We start from the raw sequence: 17,100 nt of genomic DNA on the forward strand, positions 1-17,100 counted from the left end.
TGGTTACACAATGTTATTTCCTATGATTGTTACAGAGCAGATCAAACTTGTAGTGTCGGGGATATTTCCCCATTTTCCCTCCTTCCTGTTATGTCTTTTATTACAGTGCTACTTGATTGCTTTTCTACTGAAAAAAGCCGATCTAGACCCCCTCAATACCCTCCAGCTATCGCCCAATAGCAAATATTCCTCTCCTGACCAAGATGCTGGAGTCCATCATAGCCACCCAACTCTCATCCTTTCTCGAGAGATTCTCCATTCTCCTACCCTACCAACATGGCTTCAGACCCAACTTCAGCACCGAATCCCTACTGGCCTCATTAATCTCAAAGGTCCAACAACTTCACTCCTGCAACAAGTTCGCTGTCCTTCTTCAATTCGACCTTTCTGCAGCTTTCGACATTGTCCATCATGACATACTAATTCTTCAACTCTCTGAAATTGGCATAAACTCCACAGTCTTAGACTGGTTCTCAAAATTCCTACGCTCCTGCTCCTACTCTGTTAACATGAATGGCACCTCATCCTCCCCTTGGAAACCGATTTGCGGAGTTCCTCAGGGTTCTCTTCTATCCCCAATTCTCTTCAATGTGTATTTGACCTCCCTGAAACTCCTCCAACTATCCCCCTTGGAAACACTTTACACTTACGTCGATGACATCCTTGTCCTCCTCGAGACCGACTCCAACCTCACCAACCTCTCCGAGAACATTTCTTCATGTATAGTGAACCTCCAATCCTGGGCTCTCACCGTACAAATGAAACTAAACTAGACCAAAACAAAACTACTTTGGCTCGGCCCAGATTTAGATCAGCTACCCACCCTCATCCCACTATCCTCTGGCACCACATTGAAGCTTGAGCACTCAAGCAAAGTTCTGGGAATCATCATTGACTGTACACTATCCTTCAACGATCACCTCAACTCCTTAGTAAAAAAAATGCTTCTTCAATCTCCACATGTTAAGGAAAGTGAGATCCTGTTTCCATCAACAACACTTTGCCATCCTCGTCCAATCCATCATTCTTTCCAGATTAGATTACTGTAACTCCATCTACTTAAGCCTAACAAAGAAAAGCCTTCTTAGACTTCAGCGGATTCAGAACACCGCGGCTAAACTAATCTTCGCAAAAAGCAAATTCGACCACGTCTCCCCGCTTCTGTCTAAGCTTCACTGGCTCCCAGTAATCCTTAGGGTTCACTACAAATGCGCCTGTCTAGCCTTCAAGTCTCTACACGGTATCCTTCCTCCTCTTTTCCAACTATCTTGGATCTCCTCGAATCCTAACTCCACCAGATCTACACAAAAATTCAAACTATCCTTCCCCTCTTTAAAAGGCATATCCCACACAGGAAAAGTAGGGACAGCCCTCCTCTTCAGGATCACCGAGCTGTGGAACGGCTTTACTGCCCCGCTTCGGAGTACGACCTCCCTCCAACGCTTCCGAAAACATTTGAAAACATGGCTTTTTTCTAAAATGTAACTACTCCCCCCCTCTTCGATATGCTAAGTCCTTCCTCTTTACTAAATCCTTCCCCTCTTCATTGGAGTTTCTATATCAATTCCTGTAAACCGTGTCGAGCTCTACTTTTGTGGAGATGATGCGGTATACAAACTTAAGGTTTAGTTTAGGAGGTGGAGTTGAAAACATGATTGACACTCTTCTACAAGCAACTTGCTAGTTCAGATATAAGACCTTAGCAGGACCAGCAGACACAAGAAAGAAGACTACCGAGGCATATTAGGAAGATAAAAATTCCTTGATTACATTACATTACATTACAGATTTCTATTCTGCCATTACCTTTCGGTTCAAAGCGAATTACAAAAAGAGTTATGGAAGAAGGGTTACAACATTAGATCAGAGAAGGTTTCCAAGAGAGAGAAAAGTAGGATCTGGGGTTAGGGAGGGGATGGTAAGAGAGGGGTTAAGCTTTATCATGGTATTAAGCTTTGTTAAGGGATTTCTTGAAGAGTATAGTTTTTATTTCCTTTCTGAACATCTTGTAGTCTGGGGTTGTTGTCAATAGGTTGGAGACTTGGTTGTCTATCTTCGCTGCCTGAGTGGCCAGTAGTCCGTTGTATAGTTTTTTTCCGTTTTACTTCTTTGATTGGGGGGTAAGTGAATGGGGTGTGTGTTTTTCTATGCCTAGTAGAGGTGGTTTGGATGAGGCGGTCGTTTAGGTATGTTGGGCTGTCTCCATTTATAGTTTTAAATAGTATACAGTAGAATTTAAATTGTATTCTTTCCTAGATTGGAAGCCAATGAGAATTGATGAATGCCTCAGTAATGTGAGAATGTTTTTTCAATGAATAGACGAGTCTCAGAGCTGTATTCTGAATTGTCTGTAGTTGTTTAATCATTATTGCAGGGCAGGGGAGGTAGAGGATGTTGCAATAGTCTAGGATACTTAGGATTAGAGATTGTACTAGGAGCTGAAACTGTGTTTTTTCGAAGAATTTTCAGACTTGTCTAAGGTTTCTCATAACTGCGAAAGATTTCTGTATTGTTTTGTTAATTTGTGGTTGCATGGTGCAGCCTCTGTCAATAGTCATTCCTAGAAGTTTTAGGGTGATTTGCAAAGGGTAGCTGATAGAGTTGATTTCTAAGTTGGTTATGGTTGGGATTTTGTTATTTTCTAGGAGGATGAATTTAGTTTTGTCTGGGTTGAGTTTTAGTTTGTGGTCTTCCATCCAAGTCGTAACTGTAGCTAGAGTTCTGTGTAGTGTGTCTGACATTAAGAGCATTGGTTGGTCGAAAGGAATGAGGATGATGATGTCATCAGCATAGCTATAAGAGGATAGGCCTTGTTTGTTCAGGTAAACGCCAAGAGAGGCCGTATATAGGTTGAAGAGAGTAGGGGACAGTGGGGACCCTTGTGGAACGCCGCAGGGGTTGGACCAAGGTTTGGATTTTTCTTTGTCTGATTTTACTTTGTATGTTCTGGATTTTAAGAAACCTTCAAAAAATGAGTATACTGCTTTATGGAGCAGCTGGTTCAGGAACTGACAAAAGGTGAAACAATTATAGACCTAGTTCTTAGTGGAGCACATGAATTGGTGTAGAAGGTAATGGTGCTGTGGCTGCTTGATAACAGTGATCATAACATGATCAGATTTGACATAATCCCTGGAATAAGTTCACACAGGAAATCCAGTACAACAGCATTTAACTTTAAAAAAGGAGACTATGTTAACATGAAAAGAATGGTAAAAAAGAAACTTAGAGGAGCAGCTGCAAAGGTCAAAAATTTTACATTATGTATGGATGTTATTCAAAAATACAATCCTGGAAGCCCAGACAAGATTTATTTCATATATTAAAAGGAGGAAAGAAGACCAAACAGCAGCTGGTGTGGTTAATGAGTGAAGTGAAGGGAGCTATTAGAGCTAAAAGAGAATCCTTCAGAAAGTGGAAGAAGGATCTGACTGAACATAATTATAAACAGGACAAGGATGATAAGTCCAATGCAAGGCGCAAATGAAGGCAAAGAGAGACCTTGAAAAGAAGATTGCGCTGGAAACAAAAACACACAGTAAAAACCTTTTTAGGTATATTAAAACCCAGAAGCCGGGAGGAGAATCAGTTGGACCACTAGATGACCAAGGGATAAAAGGAGGTCTCAGGGGAGACAAGACCATAGCGGAGAGATTAAATTAATTCTTTGCTTTGGTCTTCACCGAGGAAGATGTGGGGGAGTTACCGGTGCCAGAAATGGTATTCAATTCTGATGAATCGGAGAAATTCAAACAAATCTCTGTAACGGTGGAAGACATAATGGGTCAGTTTGACAAATTAAACAGTAGCAAATCACCTGGACCAGATGGTATGCATCCCAGAGTGCTGATACAATTGAAAAATGAACGTGCAGAGCTATTAGTTATTTTTCTTTAAAATCCAGCATAGTACCAGAAGACTGGAAGGTGGCCAACGTGACGCCGATTTTTAAAAAGGGTTCCAGAGATGATCCAGGATATTTATAGACCAGTGAATCTGATGTTGGGGCTAGGCAAAATGGTAAAGACTATTATAAAGAACAAAATGACAGAACATATACATAAGCATAGATTAATGAGAGAAAGCCAACATGGATTTAGTCAAGGGAAATCTTGCCCCACCAATCTACTGCATTTCTTTCAAGGGGTGAATGAACATGTGTATAAAGGTAAGCCGATTGATATTGTGTATTTGAATTTTCAAAAGGCATTTAACAAAGTACCTCATAAAATACTTCTGAGGAAATTTTAACATATTTATCAGTGATCTAGAGATGGTAATAACTAATGAGATAATGAAATTTGCTGATGACACAGTTCAAAGTTGTTAAATCGCATGAGGATTGTGAAAAATTGTAAGAGGATATTGTAAGACGGGAGACTGGGCATCAAAATTGCAGATGATGCTTAATGTGAGCAAGTGCAAAGTGATGCATGTGGGAAAGAGGAACCCAAACTATAGCTATGTGATACAGGGTTACACATTAGGGGTCACTACCTAGGAAAAGGATCTAGGTGTTTTTGAGGATACGTTTAAACCCTCAGCTCAACGTGTGGTGGCTAAGAAAGCAAATAAAATGTTAGGAATTATCAGGAAAGGAATGGAAAACAAGATGAAAATATTATAATGCCCTTGTATTGCTTTATGGTATGGCCGCAGCTTGAATACTGTGTGCAATTCTGGTCATTGTATCTCAAAAATGATGTAGCGGAATTAGAAAAGATACAGAGAAGGATGACAAAAATGATTAAAGGGATGGTATGACATCTCTATGAGGAAAGGCTAGTGGCTAGGGCTCTTCAGCTTGGAAAAGAGATGGCTTAAGGGTGATATGATAGAGGTCTATAAAATACAGACGGGAGTGGAAAGGGTAGATGTAAATCACTTGTTTACTCTTTCCAAAAATACTAGGACTAGGGGGCATGCAATGAAGGAAAATATTTCTTCACACAATGTGTAATTAAACTCTGGTAGTGTAAAGAAATAAAACAAAAACAAAGGAACTAAGGTGATACCTTATTTCCTTATTTTTTATTTTTTTATACTACCTTGGAAAGTGGACTAACATTGCCACCACACCATTTCACTAATTAAATTCTGGAATTCATTGCCGGAGAATGTGGTTAAATCTGATTAGCAGGGTTTAAAAAAGGTCTGGATAATTTCCTAAAAAAGAAATTCATAGACCATTATTGAGATGGTTTGGGGAAATCCACTGCTTATTCCTAGGATAAGCAGCATAAAATCTGTTTTACTACCTTGAATATAGCTAGGTACTTGGGGCTTGGGTTAGCCTCTGTTGAAAACAGGATACTGGGCTTGATGGACCTTTGGTCTGTTCCAGTATGGCAGTTGTTATGCAAGAACCTAAGACTAGATGCACTAAAGTCAGTGATGGTCACTAAAACTGTTTTCACAGGTTTAGTGACTATCACTTTTACCGATCCAATTACCGATCTGGTCATGCAAATTAGCTAAAACCCTATGCAAAGTAGCCAAGTGATTGATGCACTCATATCACTTGGCTATTCCCCCCCCCCAAAAAAAAAAGGGTTTTAGCGATTGGAAAAACTGACTGTTCTAGCTGGACCTGTCGGTTCTGTGTTACTGTACTGCTCAACTTGACATGAGAAAGTTTGACATCGCGGTCACAAGAAACTGAACAGTAATGCAATTTAATAATATGAGCCTCAGACAAAAGCAGAACACAACAACATTCTAAAGCTTTCAAGTGACAAATAATGCAAACAAAAAATGCAGTGCAATATACAAAAAATCACCAGTTTCCAGTAAAACAAGGCTTTTGTTGGGAGAAGGAAAGCGTGAACTAACAAAGGACGCTTTGACTTTGGCTCCAGTTTGGACTTTATGTGCAGCGTGGGACAGCATCACTGGGATCTCAGAGGAAGGAGCTGCTGTGTTTTTCCACTGAGCTAAGTCAAGAGCTTTTTTCACCCCTTGAGTGGTGATTTTTTTTTTTTTTTGGTATATTTCACTATGTTTTTGTTTGCATTGTGTGTCACTTGAAAGCTTTAAAACGTTGTTGTGCTCTGTAGAGTAATTATTGGTGGCTGAGTTACTGTTTGCTAATTTACTGTTTGTTTCTGTGTTACCAACAGGTCTGCCTGTCTTTTTTTCATTTTTTTTTTCAATGGCACAGATATTTTGTGTGGGTTACACAAGCAAAATATCTGTCCCATAAAAAAAATGAAAAAATGTCCCCCACTGCCGATGAAGGCCCTCCCCAATGACCCCCGACAAATGCGGCATGAGAGAAAATTGGCAGGAGAAATGCCCCCTCCTTCCTGCCATGCAGAGCACCCCCAGCCCTCCCTCTCTGGTTGCCCTTAAGTGTTTTCTTCTTACAGGTAATATAACTTCTGCTTTTTATTTCTTTCACCTGGATGCCTCACATCTCCTGACTCAGTGAAATACCTGTTTGTCAGTTGAGTATGAACCTCATTCTATAATTTCAACAGTATAGCCTCGATGGAATGTTGGCTTTAGTCTTTTCTAATTGTTGGCTAAAACTGTGAGCACTATTACTTGGCTATTCAAAATACTGAAGATTCCAGGTTGCACAATACCATTAAAGAGCAAAACTTTTGGAACTATTTTTGCTCTGTCTCCATCCGCTGGTATATGGACTTAACCCATTCATTCTGGACTGGTCTGGCATGACTAAAGGAAAGAAAATGATCAGATAAAGAAACATGATTTTACAATTTTCTTTTTGGGGGTATGTGCGAGGTTTGGCATTATTTTTCTACTGCTCAGATTGGAGTAAAAGAGTGGCATGTTAAGTGGAAGGACATTTTTTTTTGTTTACAAGTTCTGTATGTTTATGTTTAGCCCTAATGATATCCTTTTGTTTTTTTAATTTGTTTATTTCTCACCCGCCCTTATCCAGGGCGAGTTGCATATTAAAGGAAACACTATAACAAATTACATACTTCCATATCAAATCAAATTACTTATAACATACACGTCACAACAACGACGAATAACATTTAAGGCCAAAACTGAGACAGAATTTGAAATAGTCACAGATATACACCAACTTTAGATATACACTAACTTTTTCTAGTGAATTTTAATGCTAGAATTGACAATTCAAGAATCCAAAGTCTTCTGTTTTATATATGTATCTGGTACAATATGGGCAATGGTTGTACAGATGTCCTCCTCCTAACTTGGCAGCCATACTTTTGAGGTACCTATCTTGAGGAATTAATTCTCTATTTCTATGCAGCTACTGCTCTCTAAGACTGCTAGCTATATTCCAGTTAGAGCCAGTATAGGAGAGTGATTTTTTTAAGGTGATGTAGAAGCTGGACTAAAACCCTTAGTTCATTGACTATAAGGTGCCAAATGATCTTTACTCATTACCCACTTGAGCTAGATGTGAACTGATAGAGATAAAAAGGTCTGTATTATGGTACCAGTTCTCTAAGCAATTTCTTAGTATTGCTAATACAATATTAAAATTGTTATTTATACATTGTAATAATCTATGGAGGATATTTTTGAAACTACACATTTTCTGTTTTCTGTTTGTTCCAGAGGTGGTGCACTGTTGAATAATCCATGTGGACCAGGTTATCACATTATGTTGCCCTTCCTCACCTCTTACAAATCTGTTCAGGTTAGACATTATCATGAGATTTGGGAGCTACTTCTGTTACTGTACTTTGGCTAGGAGTGAAATGCATTCATAATGAGCTGTATAGTTTTATGCAAAAACCCAAATATTGAAGGAGAGTTATGCTTTTCTCATCATGTTGAGCTTTTTTGTGCCAAAAAATGTGGAATAAATTCTTTCTGAATGCAGTTGTAAATTATGTTTTTGCAAGTGGGGATAATTTTATATCTGCACTCAGAAAATATGTACGTATTTTTTATTCTGTGCACATCACTAGATTTAATGTACATACTTTAACTTTGCAAATTTCCCCAAAGAAAATTATGTGCCCACATTTTACACCTACAATTTAAGAACATAAGAATTGCCATACTGGGAGAGACCAAAGGTCCATCAAGCCCAGTATCCTGTTTCCAACAGTGGTCAACAAGAAACTTAACCCTGGTCCCTTCACAAAGGAATTCAACCTGGAATAAGCAATGGATTTCCCCAAGCCATCTCAATAATGACCTATTAACTTCTCTTTTAGGAAATTATCCAAGCTTTTCTTAAACCCCGCTAAGCTGATTTCACCACATTCTCTGGCAACAAATTCCAGAGTTTAATTGCACATGTGAAGAAATATTTTCTCCAGTTTGTTTTAAATCTACTACTTAGTAGCTTCATCACATGCTCCCTAGTCCTAGTAGTTTTGGAAAGGGTGAACAAGTGATTCACATCTACCCTTTGGGTCATTCCATGTCAATTGGTCTAGGGCTCCCCACATCACCATCATGGATTTTGATGAAACTTTATATGCTGAATTTTACATGACCCAAACAAACTCTGGTAAAGTTTAAGATCCGCCAGTGGAATACTTTTTTATTTAATTCATTTTCTATCCCTCCCTCTCCAAAGAGCTCAGGATGGGTTACAGGTTAACATACATAATATACAGGAATACTTGTGGAGATATAGCTCTTTGATACCATACCATGACCATGTATAGTATCACTGCACAATTTTGGCAACTTTGAGTCAAAATATTTCCTTGACCTTTTGAAGCTAAGTTAGACAAATGAAACTTGGCAATCTTATACAACCTTTTATGATCTATTGAATGGAACTAATGCAGATTTTCATTTTTAGAAATTGACATACGTAAAAAGCCTCAAAAAGGGCCAAGAAGGTGGACCGTGTTTTAAAAATTTCAGTTTAACCTTCTGTGACTCTGTAATAATGAAGCTATTCTGTTATTTTGTGACATGACTTTGTTCTCAAATATACAATTTCAATTTATAAGCTAATCTCATTACTTTATAATTTCAATTTAAAGTTTGTTGTTTTTTTTTTTAAATGTCAAAAGTTGGATATTTTAACTAGCTTTTACAAAAAAGAATATTCTGGAAACATTTTCAAACTACGTAACTATTAGAAAGAGCATGTTTCAGACCCCCTGAAAAAGTTGGTTTTGATTTTCAATGCAAGCAAAGGGTCAAAGGTCATGAAAGTTTCCAAAGTACATTAACATCGAAATATGGTCAGCTCTTCAAGTTTGCATTATTTATGAGTAAAATATTTGATTGCATTGGTCCATGGCGACATTACCATTACTAGTTCAAGAAATTTGAACCAGCAACCTCATCGCCGTAAAGGTCACACCTGATAGCTGTGCAATACCAGCCAGGGTAGGTCTCATAGTATAGGTTCCCAGACCTGTAGTTTTGGTTTCTCTACTGAGGTTCCCAAGCCAATGATTGGAGAAGCTTAACCTAGGTTCCAAAGCAATGGGTATCTTCTTTTGGTTCCCAAGCCGAAGTTCTAACTGCTTTTATTGTTCATTCATTACACTTTATTGAATTTATGTATCACATTTGCCAAAATAGTTTCTGGAAACTGATATTGTCGACCAGATGATGTAACCATTGGAGCAGAGAGTACTCTTTTTTGATATGTCAGATGCTGCAATTTTTTTTTTTTCATTTCTTCAATCAAGTCAATATAGTCTTGACACAAGGTGCATTCTGTGGTTTGGCTTGACTGTCCGACATCCTGAGCTGCTAGTCGAGCAGCAGAACTTATCTTGTTCTCAGTGGGGTACCTAACATATGTGACACCTGGGGCTCATCATTTTTTGAGACCCCCCTCATCTATATGAAAAACATGATTTTTAGTAATAATCCACATATCGCACAAGAGTGTACCTAGGCAAACTCAACATCTTATATACTCACCCACTGTAAAACTAAACAAGCCAGACTCATACAGATTGATCCTGCACAGTCATTGCTAACAGAGAACCATGTCTTTCGTACACACAGAAAACACTTTCTTCCAGTATGAAATATGTAATCACAAACCAGTGTTCCCGCTAAGCTGCGCTGGGGTGCGCGGGCGCACAAAATATTACCTCGCAGCGCACAAGTTTCTCGTCACAGCGCACACAGTGTAGAGCACAGTTCTTCAACCGCCGGTCCGCAAACAAAATCTTGCCGGTCCGCGAAGGATTCGGTCCCCGCCGCAACGAAAGGCCGGCGTCAGCTGACTTGCAACTTCCTGTTGCAGTCGCTGTGCCGGGACTCCTGCCTTCGCCGGGACTCCTGCCTTCCACCGCGTTTGCCTCCTGCCTTGTCTCCGCACCTCCAGACCAGCAGCGGCAGCTGTGTATGCTTTTAACTTCGGCACAGAGCTGCCCCTAATCAATAGTTTAGCGCGGTTTCATAAGGCAGCCTCGGGGCCTTTGCTAGGCCGGCCCACATCGCATCATCGAAGCGGGCCGGCTATCAAAGGCCCCGAGGCTGCCTCATGAAACCGCGCTAAACTATTGATTAGGGGCAGCTCTGTGCCGAAGTTAAAAGCATACACAGCTGCCGCTGCTGGTCTGAACTATTGGGCCGCTGAAGGAGGGCAAAAAGCAGCTGTCCTGGAGGTTTCCCTTCCTCTCGCCTTTACAGGTTCCTTTTTTCCACCTTTTTTTTTTTCCTTCAAACGGCAACGGGCCCCAGCATCGACATCAATCAAGTAAGTTCCACTGTCAATCAAGCGGTTCTGCTCGGCCAAAGCTTCCCCTGTGACATGAGCCACCCTCAGGGGAAAGAAAGTGACCCACAAAGGTGAGGGGAAGGGGGGCAGATGATGGAAGTTGGGGGGGGGAGAGAGAGAGAGAGAGAGAAGGGGCAGATGATGGAATGGAGGAGATGAGAGAGAGAGAGAAGGGGACAGATGATGGAAGTGAGAAGAAGGGAGAGAGAGCAGAAGGCAGATGGATGTCAGTTGAGAAGGGAGAGCAGATGCTGAATGGAAGTGGGGAAAGAACACATACTGGATGGAAGGAGGAGATAAATAAAGGGGGAAGAAAATAGTAAGATAATGGAGGGGTGAGGGAAAGGGGTGACAAGCTGTGTGTAGACACAGTGAAAAGAGGGAAACGGGACTAAATAGTAAGAAAGAATTTAATTTAGATGGAGGCAGAAAATAGAGAAGGAAGACCAGAGAAGAAAAGGGAAGAGAGAGCAGAGAATGATCAGATCTGAGTGGAGGAAATGAGAAGAGAGATATGCTAAAAACCACAGGGGGGAGGGAAGGATAGAGATGCCAGACCATGAGGGGAACAGAAGGAAGATGATGGATGCTAGACCAAATTGGGGGGTGGGGGGGGGCAGGAGGAGAGATGGCAGGGAAAGACAGACAGTGAATGGAAGGGGCAGATGCTGGACTGAAGAGACAGAGAAGGTTATCATGCTGCTGTACCGGGCCATGGTACGCCCTCACCTGGAGTACTGCGTCCAGCACTGGTACTTTAAGAAGGACACGGTACTACTCGAAAGGATCCAGAGAAGAGCAACTAAAATGGTTAAGGGGCTGGAGGAGTTGCCGTACAGCGAAAGATTAGAGAAACTGGGCCTCTTCTCCCTTGAGCAGAGGAGATTGAGAGGGGACATGATAGAAACATTCAAGGTACTGAAGGGAATAGACTTAGTAGCTAAGGCAGGGAGAACGAGAGGGCACTCTCTAAAGTTGAAAGGGGATAGATTCCATACAAACGTAAGGAAGTTCTGTGGTAGAAAGCAACATATTTATTTGGCTCATAACTTGCTGGCGCCCGATATTTTTAGCTCACAGTGAAAAAAGTTTGCTCACAACACCCGCCCGCTTAGAGGGAACACTGCCCCCCACCCCCCTTTTTTTCTTTTTTCAAAATCGTAGTGTGGTTTATAGCACTTGTCATAGTGTAACAGCTTTGAAAGTCAGAATTCCTATGAGCGTCAGAGCTAATATTGCTATGGCTATCAATAAAAAAGCCTGCCTCTCCTCCCTGCTTCCATAAAGTGAGGGCCATTTTGAGTCAAAAGGAGTGAAGGAGATCTGACAAATATGTTCCTACTTTGGGCCATGACACCAATAATGTTTCTCATCATTCATTCCTACCAGAACATCTGGCCTTGATCACACATGCAGACCACAGATCAACTCTCCATACTCTGCCGCAGCTGCTTTTCTGAACCAGCAGCAGCAGTAAACTTTAAATTGAGTCATCGCAGGACCTTTTTGCACCTCCCTGCGGATACTGGCTGTACTCCGAAACAAGGAAGTGACGTCAAAAGGGGGTGGACCGGCAGCCGCGGGGAGGTGCAGAAAGGTCCTGCGATGACTCAATTTAAAGTTTACTGCTGTTGCTGGTTCAGGAAAGCAGCAGTGGCAGAGTAGGGAGGATGGTTCCGGACCTAGTAGGTCAGCTGTGCACCCCCTTTGGTGGACCCCCCCCCTTGGTACATCACTGCTTGTGCATTATCACATTTTCCACTCATTCAATATTTCATTTTGTATAACCCACTCTACTGGTAGCTAGGCCAGAAGATGTAAGAGATCTACCTGAACCAGAAATGTTTTCAAGGGTGATGATGTGGAGGAACGGAAAGAAATCTCGGTGAATCTGGAAGATGTACTAAGCCAAATCAACAAGATAAAAAGTGATAAATTGTCAGGACTGGATGGTATACATCCCAGGGTACTAAAAGAACTAAACATGAAATTGCTGACCTGATGTTAGTAATCTGTCGCTAAAATTATCTGTAGTACCTGAAGATTGGAGGGTGGCCAATGTTACGCCGATTTTTAAAAAGAGCTCCAGGGGAGATCCAGGAAATTACACACTGGTAAGTCTTACTTCAGTGCTGGGCAAAACAGTGTAAACCATTATAAAAAATAAAATTGTGGAACATGCAGACAAACATGATTTAATGAGACGAAGTCAGCATAGGTTCAGCCGAGGGAGATCTTGCCTCACAAATTTGCATGACTTCTTTGAAGGTGTGAATAAACATGTAGATAAAGGTGAGCCAGTTGATATAGTGTACCTAGATTTTCAGAAAGCTTTTGATAAAGTTCCTCATGAGAGGCTCCTGAGAAAATTAAATTGTCATGGGATAGGTGTCAAAGTTCAGTTGTGGATTAGGAATTGGTTATTGGATAGAAAACAGAGGGTAGGGTTAAAGGGTCATTTTTCTCAATGGAGGAGAGTAAACAGTGGAGTGCTACAGGGGTTTGTACTGGGACCAGTGCTATTTAACTTATTTATAAATGATCTGGAAATTGGAACGATGAGTGAGGTGATTACATTTGCAGATGATACTAAACTGTTCAAAGTTGTTAAAGCGCATACGAATTGTGAAAAATTGCAGGCGGACCTTAGGAAATTGGAAGACTGGGCGTCCAAATGGCAGATGAAATTTAATGTGGACAAATGCAAAGTAATGCACATTGGGAAGAATAACCTGAATCACAGTTACCGGATGCTAGGATCCACCTTGGGGATTTGCACCCAAGAAAAGGATCTGGGTATCATTGTAGACAGTGCGATGAAACCTTCCGCCCAATGTGCAGTGGCGGCCAAAAAAGCAAACAGGATGCTAGGAATTATTAAAAAAGGGATGGTTAACAAGACTAAGAATGTTATAATGCCCCTGTATCGCTCCATGGTGTGACCTAATCTGGAGTATTGCATTCAGTTCTGGTCTCCTTATCTCAAGAAAGATATAGTGGCACTAGAAAAGGTTCAAAGAAGAGTGACCAAGATGGTAAAGGGGATGGAACTCCTCTTGTGTGAATTCAGTCTCAAAATAAATGAATTCAATCTCAAAATAAATATTCCATCTTACTCCAGTTCGATTTATCTGCATTGGACGTGGTTCATCATGACATTCTTCTTCAACTACTTACAGATATAGGTCTCCATGAATACCGCTCTTAGTTCATTTCGAAGGTAATACATCTGCTTTCTGGCAATCTTCTTGTGGAGTCCCTCGGGGCTCCCCGCACTCACCAATTTTATTTAATCTTTACATGACTACCCTTAATCTTTCAAGTTGTCCACATATGGAACTCTGTTCACTTATGCAGATGACATTTTTGTTCTGATAGAGATAGAGCCGGACACTTGATTTAGTCCTTAAACTTAACCTTTGCATTAGAGAATGACACGGTGGCGGTTTACCCGCGGCTACTGCGTTTAGCTGCGGGTAACCCGCCCAAAACGGGGAATGAAAATTAGCAGCCTCTGCGGGGACGGGGACAAGGCCATCACCGCCCCGTGGAGCGGTGAATGGTCTTGTCACCACAGTGAGGCACGCCGGCTCGATCGTTTAACCAGCTTCCTCTCTCCACCTCACCTTAGTTTGCCGGCTTTCTTTTTCGGCGACCGTAACGCTTTCAAAAGAGCTGCGCACGCGCGGCTGCTCAGTATTTAATCTTCTGCTCTGACCCAACCGGAAACAGGAAGTTGCAGCAGAGCAGAAGATTGAACTTTGAGCAGCCGAAAAAGAAAACCGGCAAACTAAGGAGAGCTGGAGAGCAGTAGTGTACCAAGGGAGGGGGGGGAGGGGCGAAAAAGGTAATGGCGCCAGGCCTTGGAGCACCGAGGCAGACCGCTTCTCCCCCCTCCCAGCCGAACCCCCGCAGACCCTCCTATCTCTCCCCCCCCAAGTGAACCTTTCCGACCCTCCCAGCGAAAGCAGCAAACCTCCCTCCAGTAGTGTCACATCATCAGTGACGCGGCAGAGGGAGGAGAAAGCCGCGAAGGAGGTTTGCTGCTCTCGCTGGGAGGGTCGGAAAGGTTCACGGAGGGGGGATAGGGTCAGCGGGGGTTCGGCTGGGAGGGGGGGAGAAGCGGTCTGCCTCGTGCTCCATTACCTTCTTCGGACAGCAGCAGCGTTTACAATTCGCTGCTGTTGCCGGCTTCAGGCCTTGCTCTCTGCCGGGTCCTGCCTACTTCCTGTTTTCATGAAGACAAGACCCGACAGAGAGGAAGGCCTGAAGCGGGCAACAGCAGTGAATTGTGAATGCTGCTGCTGCTGCCCGTTGAAGTTCAGGACATCGGGGAAGGAGCAGGGAGAAATCGGCTGCTGGCTTGGGGGTGAGGGTAGGGAAAGAATCGTGGAAGTGGAGAAATTGGCACGATGGCTTTGTGGGGCTAGGAGGAGAGAGAAAGAAAGGAAAATATTAATAAAGAGGGGGGGCAGGGGGAGAGAGAAAGAAAGGCAGAAATAAAGAGGGGGGTCAAGAGGGAGAGAAAGAAAGGCAGAAAGAAAGAGGAGGGCCAGGGGGAGAGAGAAATAAAGAGGGAGGCCAGGGGAAGAGAGAAAGAAAGGCAGAAATAAAGAGGGGGGCCAGAGGGAGAGAGAAAGAAAAGCAGAAATAAAGAGGGGGTCAAGGGGTAGAGAAAGAAAGGCAGAAAGAAAGAGGAGGGCCAGGGGGAGAGAGAAATAAAGAGGGAAGCCAGGAGGAGAGAGAAAGAAAGGCAGAAATAAAGAGGGGGGCCAGGGGGAAAGAGAAAGAAAGGCAGAAATAAAGAGGGGAGCCAGGGGGAGAGAGAAAGAAAGAGGGGGGGGGCAGGAGAAGAAACAAGAAGAACCAGAGACTCATGAAATCACCAGACAAAAAGGTAGGAAAAATGATTTTATTTTCAACTTAGTGATCAAAATGTGTCCGTTTTGAGAATTTAAATCTGCTGTCTATATTTTGCGCTATGGCCCCCTTTTACTAAAACGCAATAGCGGTTTTTAGCGCAGGGAGCCTATGAGCGTCGAGAGCAGCGTGGGGCATTCAGCGCAGCTCCCTGCGCTAAAAACCGCTATCGCAGTTTAGTAAAATTACATTACATTACATTAGGGATTTCTATTCCGCCTATGCCTTGCGGTTCTAGGCGGATTACAATTTTAGAAGATATCTGGGCATTTCCAGTAGAATTACATTACAGGATAAGAGTAAGTTACAGGAACAGTAAAGAATTATGATACTTCAATATCATAGAGGATAGTACATATCAACTGAATCAAGTTACATCGGGTGGAAAGTAAAAGAGTCGCAGTACATTCTAGATCACAGACATAGAGATACTATAGGTGGGTGTTCCCAACGGCATTGATTGGGAACTCATTAAATGGTGGTTAGAGTGATGGGAGATATTTTTTGAACAGTAGTGTTTTTATTTCTTTTCGGAACTCTTTTATGTCTGTTGTTTTGGTCAGTAGTTTTGAGATGTCAGAGTCAATTTTAGCTGCCTGTGTCCCTAGAAGGTTGTCGTAAAGTTTCTTACGTCGAGTGCCGTTGAGAGGTGGGTAGGTGAAAAGGTTCTGTGTTCTCCTTCTTCTGGGTGAGAGGTAGTAGTAAAAACGGTTGTTTAGGTAACTGGGTGCCATGCCGTGGGTTACTTTGAAAAGGAGACAATAGAGTTTGAATTGCGTTCTTCCTTTTATTGGTAGCCAGTGAGATTCTAAGTATGCATTGGTAATGTGGTCGTATTTGCTGAGTGAGTATATGAGTCTGAGGGCTGTGTTCTGGATGGTCTGTAGTTTTTTTATTGTGTTGGTAGGGCAAGGTAGGTAAAGGCTGTTGCAGTAGTCTACGATACTTAGCACAAGGGATTGGACAATGATCCTGAATTGGTCTTTATTAAAGAATTTTCTGATTTTTCTTAGATTTCGCATTGTGAAGAATGCTTTTTGAATGATTTTATGGATTTGTGTTTGCATTGTGCAGCATCTGTCTAATTGTATTCCTAGGATTTTGAGGGAGCTCTGTATTGGGTACTTGATTGAGTTTACTTCCAGTTCTGTTAGGGATGGTTTTTTGTCCTTCTCTAGTAGTAGGAATTTAGTTTTGTCTGAGTTCAACTTCAACTTATGATTTGCCATCCATTTTTCTACTGTTTCCATTGTAGTTTTCAGGTGTCCTTTGGAGGTTGGGTTATGGATGTCGAATGGAAGGAAGATGGTTATGTCGTCTGCATAGCTGAAAGAAGTAATATTTAGGGCGTCCAGGGTGGTGCCTAGGGAAGCTATGAAAAGGTTGAAGAGTGTGGGAGAGAGGGGAGAGCCTTGTGGCACTCCGCAAGGGTTGGACCATGGTTCAGATAGAATGTCTTTTGACTTGACTCTATATGTTCTTGTTTTAAGGAAGCCTTGGAACCAGTTGTGAACTTT

The 17,100-nt window shown here is 42.0% G+C and overlaps 1 protein-coding gene across 3 annotated transcripts in view; it reads left to right on the top strand.

Moving 5' to 3' along the window:
• Nucleotides 1-17,100, top strand: part of ERLIN1 (ER lipid raft associated 1) — a 104,753-nt gene that overhangs the window by 31,275 nt on the left and 56,378 nt on the right. For 2 of the 3 annotated variants that reach the window (XM_033941507.1, XM_033941508.1), the window contains exon 3: nucleotides 7,564-7,645. The exons of the other annotated variant lie outside the window; for it this stretch is intronic. In XM_033941507.1, coding sequence (XP_033797398.1) covers nucleotides 7,564-7,645 — 82 coding nt within the window. The remainder of the gene's footprint in view (nucleotides 1-7,563; nucleotides 7,646-17,100) is intronic. 3 annotated transcript variants of the gene reach the window in all.

This window comes from Geotrypetes seraphini, chromosome 4 (assembly GCF_902459505.1).
Source record: "Geotrypetes seraphini chromosome 4, aGeoSer1.1, whole genome shotgun sequence".
Lineage (NCBI taxonomy): Eukaryota > Metazoa > Chordata > Amphibia > Gymnophiona > Dermophiidae > Geotrypetes > Geotrypetes seraphini.